At 43.9% G+C, this 14,083-nt stretch overlaps 2 protein-coding genes across 4 annotated transcripts in view; one reads left to right on the top strand and one right to left on the bottom strand.

Annotated features, from left to right (window-relative positions):
- Positions 1-443: 443 nt before the first annotated feature.
- Positions 444-10,199, bottom strand: Sap47 (Synapse-associated protein 47kD). 2 transcript variants are annotated; one of them, XM_037425261.2, is made up of 8 exons: positions 9,508-10,199; positions 8,936-9,018; positions 8,680-8,814; positions 5,594-5,733; positions 4,746-4,843; positions 3,651-3,719; positions 3,070-3,210; positions 444-804 (listed from the first exon to the last, which is right to left on the bottom strand). In XM_037425261.2, the coding sequence occupies exons 1-8, from the start codon at positions 9,845-9,847 to the stop codon at positions 668-670; spliced, it is 1,143 nt and encodes a 380-aa protein (XP_037281158.2). In that variant the 5' UTR covers positions 9,848-10,199; the 3' UTR covers positions 444-667. The 2 variants fall into 2 exon arrangements, with proteins under 2 accessions (XP_037281158.2, XP_075751821.1); XM_075895706.1 differs by lacking the exon at positions 8,936-9,018 and having other exon boundaries at positions 9,508-10,112.
- A 77-nt stretch (positions 10,200-10,276) lies between these two features.
- The window catches only part of qin (tudor domain-containing protein qin), a 134,682-nt gene continuing 130,875 nt past the window's right edge, over positions 10,277-14,083 (top strand). For both annotated transcript variants that reach the window (XM_075895705.1, XM_037425258.2), the window contains exons 1-3: positions 10,277-10,490; positions 10,853-10,965; positions 11,120-11,220. In XM_075895705.1, coding sequence (XP_075751820.1) covers positions 10,421-10,490; positions 10,853-10,965; positions 11,120-11,220 — 284 coding nt within the window. In that variant the 5' untranslated portion in view covers positions 10,277-10,420. The remainder of the gene's footprint in view (positions 10,491-10,852; positions 10,966-11,119; positions 11,221-14,083) is intronic.

The following is a 14,083-nucleotide window of genomic DNA, read 5'->3' on the forward strand; positions in this document are numbered from 1 at the left end:
TCTTAAAATCTTGTGGTATTCTTCAGTGCAAGGTACCGTGGCAACCACGCTGACAAATACATTCACGTGAAGTTCCAATATCTGAGCCACCTCACGGCAAAAGACGAGGCTACAGAGAACGTAGCACGCTTGTGACTAATTACCAAGTCTCTCCGATAATTGCAAACGTAAAACGGCGACTGCACAAAGCATGTTCCAGGCGCTTCTACGATGCGACGTGCGTTTGGGTCAGGATGGCTACTGCACGTTGTGAGATAACCGCTCGGTTATCAAGATTGTACTGCATGCCACGGGTTATTATTTTTAGCCAGCTTAATGTACACTGCTGCTGGCACAACAGTTCTGTTGTCACACGTCAATATCCCAATGACTCAACACTGGCCCGACAATACATCGGGAGTGCATTCAAGTGGTTGCCGCTTAAGCAGCAGCAATGTGTCCTAGGTCCAAATGAAGCAGTGCAGCTCTGCAGACACACATACACACACACTCACAAGCTTAAAAGATGCGCGCACAACATAAATGAGACTAGCGTAGCAGCAGACAGTTGGGGCACCCTGAATTACCCGCCCTTGTGCCGTTTGGTGGAGGGGCCGTAGCGGCTGTGGCCCAGAATGTGTTTCCCGGATAAAATGTGGTTGGAGGAAGAAGGCAGCATCCGGCGACTCTATTTGTGGGCCGCCAGCATCTCCTGTATTTCGTTCTCCCACTCAGGATCATCGCCCTGTGCGGCCGAATTGGTTGCCACCACTTCGAAGTCCTGCAGCTCTTGCTGAAGCTCCTTCTCCCAGTCGTCCTCTGCCGCTGATGGAAACAATACGGTTTATAAGGCTTGCAGCAAGTCTATCAACTACTTCAGTTAACTGCAACAACTATGATAATACACAACCCAACAAAATTCTTTACATAACAAAGTATAGTAACATCTAAACAACACTATCGTGCTTGTATTTTTAGCCTCAATGTAGTGAAGTGGATTTCCCACAACCTTCAGTACAACGAATTTTCACAACTGCCGTGAAAGAACACAGAGGTGATAAACTTTTTCTTTTTTTTCGTGGAGTGCACTATTATTCAGACACTTTTTGCAGCCCCTACCAAGTAAAATATAATTTATTGGCATTTATACCTTGTACGAAAAGTTCAATTTCAATGTATAATAAAATTGCATTTTAGAATCTCAATAAATGAATCACTTAAATATAAAACAGCAGTCTTTGAAATTCTTAGTGTTATACTTTGATAATATTACTAAAAGAAAACTTCACTGGTAGAAAACAAAGTTCTCACAACCCTGCAAATGTAACCGCAGAAGCGAACCCTTAAAAAAATTTCTTTCTAGAAGGGGAACCATCTGAATTGTTTTTCTGTAATCTGTCTCTTCATCAATCTCTAATAAACAGTTATATGAACTGTAACAAAGAATGTCTACGCACAAGTGCGTGCTACTCAACCATTGATTGGACCTTCATGAGACATTTTTCAGATACGTCACCGGCACTTCACCGAGACAAAAGCTAGCAAAACCTAGTCTGTCTAATAGGCCTTATCCATGTCTACACAGCACAACAAATTAACTGACACACCAAACTGGATAAAGTGCTTAAGAAAACAGGACATGCTAGGCACTTGTGCACTCGCTTCTTGTGTACCTAACATGATTAACATAATTGAGATGCTCTATGACAGATTGTACTGCACTCCAATGCATGTCACTCTCAGCAAACAAAAATGTTGACCAGAACACATTTTCGCAGTTCTTTGAGGTTACGTTTATAACATATAGGATGCTGTAACAAAGCATACTGCCAATTTTACTACAGAACTGCATTCACCGTGCAACCTTTCTACAGTGTGGGTTGTTAACATGAGTGCATGGCGCATTTAGTATGTCCTGAAACTGCTTTAAAGACCACCACTTCATGTAGTACACAGTGATGCCTCTTGAGTTAAAGTATACCATAAGCAGCATCACATGGTCCAACAACTTTGACGACACTGTCGATACTTTCACTGCCCAACTGGTTTTATTTCATTTCCACAATCCTTCAGCTTGCACGTCTCAAGTGCTCAGAGCTTCCAAGTGACAATTTGGATAATCACTTCTATGTCGCCTGTTGTAATAATGACCCGCTAATGATGAATGCCACAGCTAGATTCGGAGTGGCCGCCAAAATCTTGGAGCGAGCACTCGGAGAGTGACAAACGTGATCTGCGAGTGGAACACGTGAATGCCCCGCGTGAGGTCTCTCCGGAAGTTTTTTTACGCATACGTTACTAAACCGGTACTGGAAACGATTTTCTTTTCTGCCTCGACGTTTCAATGACAACTGTGTCGCCACTGCGAAGCACGCACTTCGACCATGCAGTCTCGCAGAAAGCAGGGCTACTGCTTTCCAATTTTAGGAATGTAAACAAGAGCACAGGGTTACTAGACCACCTCAAAAAACCCTGGGGGCAACCCAGCTGCCCGACTGTACCGGAAATGACAGCAACGCATTCTCGGAGTTACGGCGAAATCCGTCTTTGCAAGATGGAGCAGGCGGAACGATCCTTCGCGGAGTGGATCGCTCCGAATTTACCAGTGGGAAATGCGAACTTGCTCCAAATCTACCAGCGAAACGTGGATTGTCAGCTTTGGAGCAAAAAAACTTGCTCCAGCTCGACGAGTGGAATTCGCCATAAGTTTACCTGGTACGAGTAAGAGTTTTAGTGGCTTTGAGAGCTTTTATTTATTTTTTTTCTAACATGTGCTCCACTATTTGCATACAGGAGAGTAGTCTGGCTAAGGGCTTGCCTTGGTTGACAGGTAGCAATAGAATACACAATGCAAGTAAGCCAAATGCAAAGTACAGCTTATATTTTGTGTGTGCACAACAATTATGGAAAGTACACGACAAAAAGATGTTATGTGCTTATATTCCATATACTGAACCCACACAATAGGAATAAACTGCAGTTTCCACAACCAATTAAACACTCTGCTTTTCACAAGTAGCCCAGTACTGCAACGTTCTAGACTGCATTTCAACCAGAAGGTAAAGCAGGGGGCAATCACTGCGACGTTACCTGCTTTGTCTCCCATGCCAAGTTGTTTCATGCCCAGCTTAACTTCCTCCTCAGAAATCTTTGTGCCTTGGAAGGTGTCAGACACAAATTCATGGGTTGGGCTGTCCAGCGCTTCGTCATCGTCTCCGGCCGCCAAATTCTCTGGATAAGCACAGACACAGCAACTGTACCAACCACATGTGTATTTCCCACAAGCTAAACACAAAGTGCTTAAGGCCATAGTGCTTGAGCTGCGCGCATCAACTCCCCACACAAGGTGCATTTTGTGTTGAGAGTACGAAAATCTATGATTGTGTGCATCAGTAGATGTGGGTATGTATGTAAGTGGTCATCAACTGGTGCCATCAACTGGTGCTTGTACGATTGGGTGCTAGTGGACACTTCAGCGAGTACTATCGAGCATAAGCACACATTGGTGCTAGTCAGTATGTATAACAAAGACATATTGGTAGTGAAATGGAAGCGAGAGCCAACTTTTTGTGCTGGAAAGTGCTTGAGGCACGCCTTAAAATTCATAAAAAAAGCAAGTGCACGGGTGTCTGCAGTGGACTGTGGCAGTGCTGGAACCAATGTTGACGTACGTTTGTTGCTTTCATCTGATGGACTCTGCTGTGAAGAGACTGACGAGGTGTCGCCACTGCTGCTGCTCCCTGTAAAATGAGGTATTCAACACGTAGGTAAATATATCTACAGTACGTATTCTCAACTATGACAGGAAAAGATGTCAGTCTATTGTGCTGTTAGCATCTCCTTCAATGTTAAAGCTGTCATTTAAAAGTGGTATCTTCCATTAGTGTAAAATACACCATTATAATTTCTTACTGTGGGACAAAAGCGCGAAGCAAATACTTGTGGATGGAAACACTAATAAGGCAACATTTCAACAAGCTGCCAGGCAGCAGGGCTCTAAATGTAGCTACATATCTGCTAAAAATGAAGGAATAAAGAAGTACATGAGCTAATGACCTAACTATGAAAATCAGTACTGTGCTGCTTTCCTAAATGCAAAAAAAAAAAATGCAGGAACAAGATAAGGAATAGCTTTGAATGTATTGCATAAGGCATCTGGCATTTTGGTTTCATCCTAAATGAAACGGAATTTGCAACTAAGACAACTACTGGCCTTTTTCAACACCAACTGCATGTGGCAAAGAATGTACTTGGTGCTCGACCAGATGGTTGCCATTTTTGTCAAACTGGCAGCCTTTAGCAATACAGCTACGTCCATAGACAGGCTGGTTCAAAATAACTCATTACAACTAAGCTGTCCCCAGGTTAATGGTATTCTCCAACACAACAACACTAAAGAAGTTTCAAGCAAGCTATACAGGATGCGAGCTTTTGTGACAGCAAACAGACGTGCACAGGCAAACGTAGATTGAAATATTGCAAAGAAGTATAATATATATTAAGCGATGCAAGCTCAATAAATTGCTCCTTCTGCATATTCCCTTGCTTTATTACCGTTTCAACTACTATTTTGCAGTCAGCAATATTGAAGACGTGCCAGCAGTACTGGGTAGATCTGAAAATCCATGAATGATTTTTATTAACACATTTCACTTAAGATCAGCTTTGGCAGCGTTAATCTTTAAAACTGTAACCAAAAATACCGAATATTTGTTACATGCCACAGCCTATATTCTTGGAGGTGAAATTATGGAAGTGCAACGTACCAGCACCTTTGCCGTGACCGAGTGCACTTAGCTGCGTCGACTGCTTGATGAGTGAGACACGGTAAAAATAGTTCCTCCAAAAGTCAGTTTCAGGAATCCTGATGTGAAAGCAAAGAGAAGGCCGGACTTTCAGTGTGGAACAAACTTTATGCACTACGTCAAACAAAAATGGGCAAATGTTATGAGAGATTAAAAATTAGTTCATGCACAAATTGTGAAGTCAAAATACTGGACACACATATTGGGAGGCTGCTGACTCTCTCGGTGGTTTAGGCTGTGGCATTTTGCTGTCGGGCATGGTCATAGGATTAACCGCTGGTGTCACAGCCCAGTTACGAGTTATGACAAAGATTCTTGTCATTTATAGATTTAGATGCATGATAAACGGGATCCTGTAATGCATCCAAGAAACCTTGCCTGGTGGTTTCATTGTTTCATGCAACAAATGCAGGCACAATGTTGGTCCTCTAAACAACGGCCGCTCGTTAACGATGTAATACGACATATATTTGCACATTAGTATGAAGAAATTATGTCGCTAAACCCCAAAGCCATTTAATTACAGTCACGCAAATGTTGCCATACTTTGTATCAATCCATTTGATTTTTTATCATCACTCTTCATCATTTGCAGACATGCTAGTGAATCAGCATTACTGTTGGTATCAGTTGGTAAGAGCTGCATAACGCAAAAAGAATGTGTGACAGGACGGGCAAGAAAATGAAGCACTAAAATCGTATGTTGGAGCCTCTCGCTCAATTTACTGGCCATCTCTTTTCGTATGAATACTATTCCAAGCTCGATCAAAAGGCCGCTGCATTACAAAAGTGGGCCGAAGTTGACTCACCATTTTGGGACAAGCTCGAATCTCATTTTCTCAAGGTCGCTGTCCTCTTGAAGCAAGGCCATGGCTACGGGCGACATGGTGTCCATGTCAAACTCAAACATAATTCCAACTGGTGGACTTCGAACAAAGTTTCTTTTGTCCTACAGTTGTTAAATAAAAAGGACAAATAAAAATGTGAAAGCTACACATAACATGGATTTAAAGATATGAAACACACGCACTCGGTGTAGTTCGTGCACTGTAGCAAATACTTTTGCTGAGAAAAAGACAAAGCGTCAAGAGGCAAGTTCATACGTGCCAACCTAATAGCATGAAAATTCAGGAGACTGCAGAGTAGGGGGAGGGAGGAGGGGAAAAGTTTATTATTGAGACAGACATTTGCAATCCCCTGTTGTCGGTTTCATCCACAGCGCTGGAAATGTTTCACGGTTTCCACAATGTTTCAGAGCCTCCATCATTTTGTGTTTTCGGCATCTGCAGCCATTTTCCCGATGATGGCAGTTGCTCTCGTACGCCCGCACCAGCACCTCTTCGCGTCCTCTCACTTCGGGAACATTTTCCAAAACAACGGTCCTGCATGCTCACGGATTGACGCTTAGCAGCAAGTTATGCTCCCCGAGAAATCCCATTAATATATAGGCATTCTGCACGAATCACGCCGTTTTCGCAGATCCCTTTAAAGAAGCTCCCCATGTTACGCTGCCCTTTCATAGCACTAACATAGTTCTGATGCTTCTGTGAAGCGATGTGCACTTTTAATATCTCAGCCTTGCCGCCTTGCAAAATGCTTGCATTACAGGCGCACATGGCCCGCGAAGTCACGAAACACGAAAACTCCGCTGTGTACGAGTCCAGAAACAGTTGTAAATACTTCCTTTCTTTTGGCGCCGCCATCCACCTTCCAGGGGGGAAACATGCAACCCCCCCAACCACGTAACAAACACAACTGATGCCTAGGCAAGTGGCGTAGGCCTAGCATGTGGAATGTCGGGGCAGAGACACAGATGCAAGAGTTGCAGTACCTTATCCCCTTCGGCACGGGTTATGAGCGCATCTCGCGGCTGCGGGCCTTCGCCCAGGTGCGCAGCACTATACAGTGCCTACAATTTACGATATGGTTACAAACGGCAATAAACCATACGAGTGTGTTGAAGAGTGCTCTTCCGCAGCACCGCAACTGTCGCAGCTGTAAAGGCTGACGTACACACGTGATTATAAAAACAAAGCGCATCAGCTACGGCGGCCAGTTTTCGGGAGATTCTAAATAGCATTTGTATAATAGAAAGATGAGGTCAAACTTCTGAAGCCTCCTGGACTATTCGGGAGAGTTGGCAGGTATTCTAGAGGCAAATAAAGGACTGAGCACGTATTTGAGCACGGCACAAAAATTTGCTAGTAAATATATTTGTCGAAAGCCTTGCAAGACGGCTTGCCATTTTGTGCTGTGCCTGTCCGTCCTTTACCGGAGAGGAGGTTGTTTCCTTCATTCTAATGAAAACAAATAAATGTTCACTGTACAGAAATCCCGCTATGTTGAAAACGCAATACAACTACATGCTTACCACGGCACACTTGTCGTACTAATTACATGCAGTGAACATTCAAATTTACTCGAGCAAACTTTGTGTCTGGTAGAAACCGTGTTTGCAGATCAGTAGTCTGCTTCTTTTCCATTTCTTTAGACCTTTCTAGGAAGAACTATGCTGATCACATATTTTTTAACAAAGCAAAAATGCTTTGTCTTATTAAGAAGGACGTCCTAACTAGGTTCTCTTAAAAATCCCAAGACATACTAGCTCTACAAAGAATTGGCATTTACTACATAGACTTTAGCAATTACTCAGAAACTAGTTCACATAGTCAGCTGATCCTCTAAAAGATTTTATCGCTCAATGACTGGCTCTCACATACCATTGAAAAATTTTTGAAATTACATTTTAGCACATCAAATGCCTAAACACATAGAACTGAAAGCAATGAGTGGTTTAATCATAGTAACAGCAGGCACACTGATAATATTTTTTTAGATTCAACTTAATCTAGCACTAATCACTCAGAAAATACAAAGGATAAAAACAAATTGCAAGATATTACGGTGAATTAGCGAGGCTATCGTGTTGCAGTGCCTTGACAGAATTATGAAAGTTTGCTACCCTTAAAAGAATGGACAACCATACTTAAATTTACCTGTCAGCATTTTTTAGTGTGTACAGACATAAACATGTATGGTGTGACATTTGATGCGATAATCAAACATAGTGGGAGGTCATGGTCATTTGCACCATTGGAAAATGCTGCAAGATAAGTCACACACCATCATAGAAACTTAAAAAATAAATAAATAAAAGGTTTTTGATGCCAGGATCTCAAACAATTATGAGGAACAATCCAGTGGGAGGCTTTATATTGCCTCAGTTCATTTTGAGTAGTTTAGGTGCGTTTGAATCAATGTACACTGGCATTTTTTGCATTTAATACCCATGAAAATGTGCCCACTATTGCTGGGAGTAAAACGCCTGGCCTTATGCTTTGCAGTACCACACCGTAGCCACTATCAAAAAGGCTCCTGCTTATGTTATATGCCACAATGCTTGGATCAGTTTTCGTAGTGTGCAATAAGCACTGGCAAAACTACACTCAGAGGAGTGTGTTTAAATTGCAGAGCGGTGTGCCCAATGATACCTCCATTGCACGGTACTTTTAAGGAAAAGGATTTAGCATATCAGGGAACTATGTTTGCGGGTTGAAGTTGCAGCAGCAAGCACACGACCGAGTTGAATGATGGAACATAGGAGAGGCCTTTGTCCTGCAGTGGACGTAGCCAGGCTAATGATGATGATCAGGGGCTATCATAAAGTGTTGGACATACAAGCAAAATGACTTTTTGGAAGTGTCTAATGCATTTGCCTAGCATCCTTATGATTGCTTTAATGCAGCAAATGATTGTGTTGAATGTATTCTGTTGTACAAGCTCTTTCAAAGATATAAGAAAAGCCACAGGTGCTCGCTTGTACAAGCAAAAAATATCTACAAGGCCACTTGCAAGGAACGCAATGAAAATTTTGTTGACATGGTGTGAAGCTTACAGCCGAGAGGGACAGTATTTGCTGCTTCACATTTTCTTCGTCTTCGCATCCAACCCAGGGTAAGATCCCGGCGTCGCACCTCTGCTTGCCCTTAACAAAGGTCTCCTGTTCACGGTTAAAATCTGCAAGAATGCTCTGAAAGCAAAACAACGAAAGAAGAATAAATGGCATGTCTTAGTAAGTGCAGTATGTATGCATGCACAAGAATAAAGAATGCATCAATGCGCGCACGATTCGGAGGCAAAGAAGTTCTCACATTTTCCTCGACTGTTGTTTTGATTTGCTTGGCCGTCTCCTGCACAGTTTTTCCAGCCTTGTTCGCCACGGAATAGAGGAAACCTAAAGGAAGCGAGAGATCCAATTGTTGGGGTTTGACGTCCAAATGAGAAGGTATGACTAATTGAGAGAGGCCATAGCGGAAAAGCTGTGGAGATTGATCATTAAGGGTTCTTCAACGTGCACATTTATCTAAGCATTTATCTAAGGACGCCAAAAGCATTTTGGCGTCCTACGAAAGATCCGGGCGCCGCGGCAGGAATTCGATCCTTACGACGTTCGGGTCGGCAATGAAGTGAGAAAACTACGGCTCCTGACGCTGAGAACTCAGCGCGACGCGAACAAAGAAAGAAATGAATCGCAGCTGCTCAAGCTCGCATACGCACGAGCTATGCACGGTAAACACACCAGCAACACGTCGCTACACGGCAACGCAGCAGCTATTTAGTGGGCATCGACAGCTTTTTTCGCATCGCTAGATGCGTAGCTAGATCAAAGCTTATAATCGGAATATTTTAGAGAAATGAAACGCTGTGAACGCCGCGTACTCACTTCCGAACGACTTCGCCGACTCCATCGCCTTTTGTGACACATTTTCGAGCGGAATAGAGATGCCCGCACCCAGGGATCCCTTGTCGTTCGAAGGCGCAGCATTGGCCGCTGGTTTCGGTGTTTCTGGCGTCGGAGGAGCGTCTGTGTCGGGCCCCGATGTCGAGCCCGAGTCGCTTCCCCCACCACCGCTTTCCTTGGACGGTGCTTGCGGCTCATTAGAAGCAGCTTCGTTGGTGGGTTTGCTGTCGGGCGCATCGCCAGCCTCGGTCGACTCCGGAGCCTTCGCTTGCGGTTCGGCTCCTTTCGTCGTGTTCTTCCAGATGTTAGAAATGAAATCCATGTCTCCTGTTGAGCCCCAGCCTTGAAAGGAGCGTGAGGAATCGCTCGAACTGCCGTCCGCAGGACTGCAGTAGAGGCAGTCACCAACGCAATACGAGCCTACAAGAGAGAGATATCTTGCCGCAGCTTGACGACACAGTTGACACTTCCGCTGCGCTGTAAATAAACAGTTATTCGGAACAAAAAAAAGTCTGAAGCGGAGGCGGCGGAGGCGTTATCGTGACCACGCACTAACTGCAGACTCAAGTAAACGTTACCATCTCAGAAAGTCGGCCCTTAGCTACAGAATTGCTGAAATAGACGTAAGGATTCTTGCTAAACAGAAACCACGACAGAAACCGACAGAAACACAAGACTTCCGGTTGGCCACACTGTTTTTGAAATAAAAAGTTCACGTGATCAAGCTAAAACCGACCGTTGCCGCTGGTGTCACGCTGCTCTCGTCGAAGGAAGTTCTGTCGTTATATAGGAAATCGAGATGTTTTAGCGCGCAGGAAGGTGTCATGCTTAACCGCGTTCTTGTTCTGTCATGCTAAGCTTGATCTAACTGACATAATTCATAACGCTGCTCGCCATGGCTCAAATGGGAACTTTTCTTTCTTCTTTCAAGTGCCCGTCGTGCGCTTTGCCCTACACGACAAAAGGTAAAATACCGCGCACGTGTCTTTTCGTGGTTTCGCGTGCTAAGCACGCGCAAATTGCCGCGACTCTCGCTCGTGCACGATAATGCGTTGTGAAAAAAAAAAAGTTTTCGCTATATTCACTGAAGCGTTCGTGCTTTCTCGGGGTTGTTGCTCATTGGCTCCATTGTATCTGGCGTCCGTGCAAAAAAGATGTGTCCGGCTTCAAAAAACGTGGTTGGCGAACAGTACTTGTGCTTCTTCGTTGAGAAGTGAGCTTTAATGGTAAATTATGGAGGAGGAGTGAAAACTGGTTGCTACATGTGGTACAAGCTGATGGTATTCCGAGCTGTGTACTGACACGAGCTCATTGTGTTCGTTTTCAGAGCAGCGAGGAACTCGGCTACCCCGAATTTTAAAGTGTGGTCACACGTGCTGCGAAGCTTGTATAAGAAGCCGTGCGTCAGCGAGCCACGTGTGCGAGTGCCCTGTTTGCAAGGTTGGTTGCTTAATGCTTTCATAAAGTTCAGAAAAGTAAAGTTTTTGTGTGTGTGTGTGTGGTATCAAAGGGGGGCGCGAGCTGCGTTGCACTGATGTGCTAACGTTGTTCGTGCACTTTTTTGCTATAATTTATCGTTTTTTTTCTTTTTCAGGACCAACAAAGTTTTGCAAGCACCAGCAGCATCCAAAAGCTGCTGCTCGATTCATATGTTCTGGGCGTTGGGTATGCTTGCAGCCGGCAGCAGCAAATGCCGTAAGCTAAGAGCTTCCTTTTCACTATAGTTGTGTTGCGAGCTGCCAAGGATGCCCGGGTTGTAATAGAGCACAATTAGCAGTAACTGCACAAGGTGTCCTAGCTAGTTGATAATTTATTGCTTTTACCCCAGAACTTCATAGGGATGACACTTGAACAACATCAACAAAAAAATACAGACAAATACTAAGTTGCAACTAAAGTTTGATACATGACAATTTGAATATGTAGACAGAGCAACTAGGGGAAAATCTAATTGTGTGCTAGTGTCCAAACGTGCCTGTGATCTTTTGGTTTATATGGTTAAAGCTGGCCAGTCTGTCTGTTGTTTCTCGATTTAAGTATTTAAGTTTGTTTTCTAGAAAGATGCCTCTCTTATAATCAAAGTAGCAGCAGTTCAACGTGCAAACAGCTTGATTGCAAGAAATGTACATCCAGTTTTCAACTTCTACTGTCTCAGAGACACTAAAGGCAACTATTAAGTCAACGTTGATTGTTGAAATAGCGGTCCAGAAGCCTCGTAGTGTTACTTTTGTGCCAGCAAAGGGCTTATTATGAAGTAAAATCGTGTTTTAGTGGCCCGCATCTGGTTAGCGCACTTCAGATTTCCAGCCGCAAGAAACGGACCGGCTTGTGTCACTGTTGCCGTGCGCAAAGTTGCCCGGCTTTACTGTGCAGTTGCCGACACTAGTAGACAGAACGAAAGCAGCGGGAGCCACAGCAGCATTAACTGCCATTGATCAATTTCCTGCCATTCGCTTCGAGATGGTAGACGTGTTTTGGTTAAACTGCGCTCCGCTAGATGGCACAACCTGTCCAGTTTAACCGCACGAAAATTGAATTTTTGAACCATTCGTGCCATTCTACATAGTAAAGTCTGGCATTGTTTTTTCATGAATCAAACGGAAACTAACAAGCAGCATTTTATTGTGTTTTCTGATGCACGAAAGCTTCATGTAGGGCAGCTCAATGGATTACTAGTGATTAATTGTAAGCAGTTCGTCTGACGTCATCGGGATCATTTTGAGAATGTCCTGCTGTGGTGCATGTATTTTTGTGCGTTTACCTTAATTTCTCGGTAAGTAGGGCATTGCTATTGATAATATTGTCATTTTAGATGTTATACATTGAGCTTTCACTCTGATGTAAATTGTTATTTGACTTTAGTGTCCCTTTAAACTCACCCTGCCGTGGTGCTCTAGTCGCTAAGGTACTCGGCTGTTGACCAGCAGGTCGCGGGATCAAATCCAGCTGCGGCGGCTGCATTGTAGGCCTGTGTGCTTAGATTTGGGTGCACATTAAAGAGCCCTAGGGGGTTGAAATTTCCGGATCTCTCCACTACAACGTCTCTCATAATCATAAGTTAGTTTTGGGACGTTGGTTTTGGAAACCCCACGTATCATCTGTCCCTTTAAACTCGGTGCTTGTCACATTCTTCTCATAAGGGTGAAAGGCAAAAATGTTTATCAATATAGATTGAGATGAAAAAAAATTCTCCTCCCCCTGAGGGCCCCCCCCCTGTTTTGGAAATGTCCCGGATTTAGAATACTTGAACTTTGTAGGTATGTGGTAGGTACCGCGGCACCCTGAAATCTGCCACATGCTCGCACACCTGCTTGCGTTCAAATTGGAAGTAAGCCACACGTTTGAAAAAAAAAAGTCAGTTTCGCCAAATGCATGAAGCAAGGAATGCGGTAGCAACATATTTGAATGTTTTACAAATTAAGGCTAGCATTTTTAGGAGCAATATTAGTTGTATTAAACATGCGCTTGCTGAGTAACCAAGTTTTCTGCGACACGGGCGCAGTAGATGACCCCAACAAGGTTCGTGTGTAGTGACGGCATTGATGAGGAGCGCCTCCCGGGGGCAGCGAATGCTGGTACTTAGGGCTATGCGTCATATGTCGCCGCTGGTGGCAGCTTATGTGTAGAGCGCATCTATATGTGGACGGCTGCTCCAAGTACACTTTTGGCACCGTTTTTTTCGTGTTGAGAGTGCACCCGTATAAGCTCCCACCTGCTGTGGTGGCAAGAGCCGCACGCTGATAATTGCAGGGATAGCATCGCCACCATAAGCCCCCCCCCCCCCCCCCCCCCCGTTCGCTCACAAGATGAGTGCGTGGGCAGACGACCCTGGCCGGAAAGGCGATGTTTGTTCCACAGAAAGAGGAAACTAGCGCATCCTTCCCTGTGCGTGCGTGTGTGTGTGTGTGTATGTATATACACACACACACACACACACATGCATGAAGGTGGCAAAAGATCAAGGTCATAAGACATGGTTACAAAGGGGTACATCTTCCTGCCTCCTTGTCATCCTCCTCCCTGTACAGGTTTCAGCACATATGAAAGAAGAGAAAAAGCACTTGAAGTGTGGGAGAAAAAAAAAAGTACCTCTAACTCTAAATATTCTCTCATTCGAAATGTTTTTGTACTAGTCTATTTGTGAAGTTAAAAACTATGAATAAAGCCATTAAACAATTACTTGGAAAAGCTTTGTATAACGTGATTTCTTGCCTCGAGCTACTTTGCACTGTGCATTTATTGGTGTACTCACGCGGTACTTCTGTAATTCTAACAATTTTTTAGAATAATTGTCCCTGCAGTCAATCCTCCAGATTTTATAGGTGGATGTAATTTGTCGTGTAGTCTTAGAGAAACCTGAAACAAATCGACAGAGTAAGGATATTTAGGCAAGTTGCGAGAAAGTGATTCATTTGGAAAGCTTCACGATAGTGGTTCGACTTATTTGAATGTTGAGCTCAGACCCAGTATGGGATACTCGTCGTCCGCCGGATCACCAAATAAAGTCTTCTTCCCTCACTCACTCACTCGTAGTGCTATTCTCTAGAATTGTATGAAT

The sequence above is a fragment of the Rhipicephalus microplus genome, chromosome 5 (assembly GCF_043290135.1).
Source record: "Rhipicephalus microplus isolate Deutch F79 chromosome 5, USDA_Rmic, whole genome shotgun sequence".
Classification (NCBI taxonomy): domain Eukaryota; kingdom Metazoa; phylum Arthropoda; class Arachnida; order Ixodida; family Ixodidae; genus Rhipicephalus; species Rhipicephalus microplus.

Excerpts from the sequence above, each read along its gene's own strand:
- Sap47 (XM_037425261.2), bottom strand. The coding sequence starts at position 9,847 with ATGGATTTCATTTCTAACATCTGGAAGAACACGACGAAAGGAGCCGAA. Across the intron at positions 3,720-4,745 it reads CGGTCACGGCAAAGGTGCTG|GGAGCAGCAGCAGTGGCGAC; the intron begins GTACGTTGCACT and ends CTCATTTTACAG. Across the intron at positions 3,211-3,650 it reads ATCAGATGAAAGCAACAAAC|AGAATTTGGCGGCCGGAGAC; the intron begins GTACGTCAACAT and ends GTGCTTATCCAG.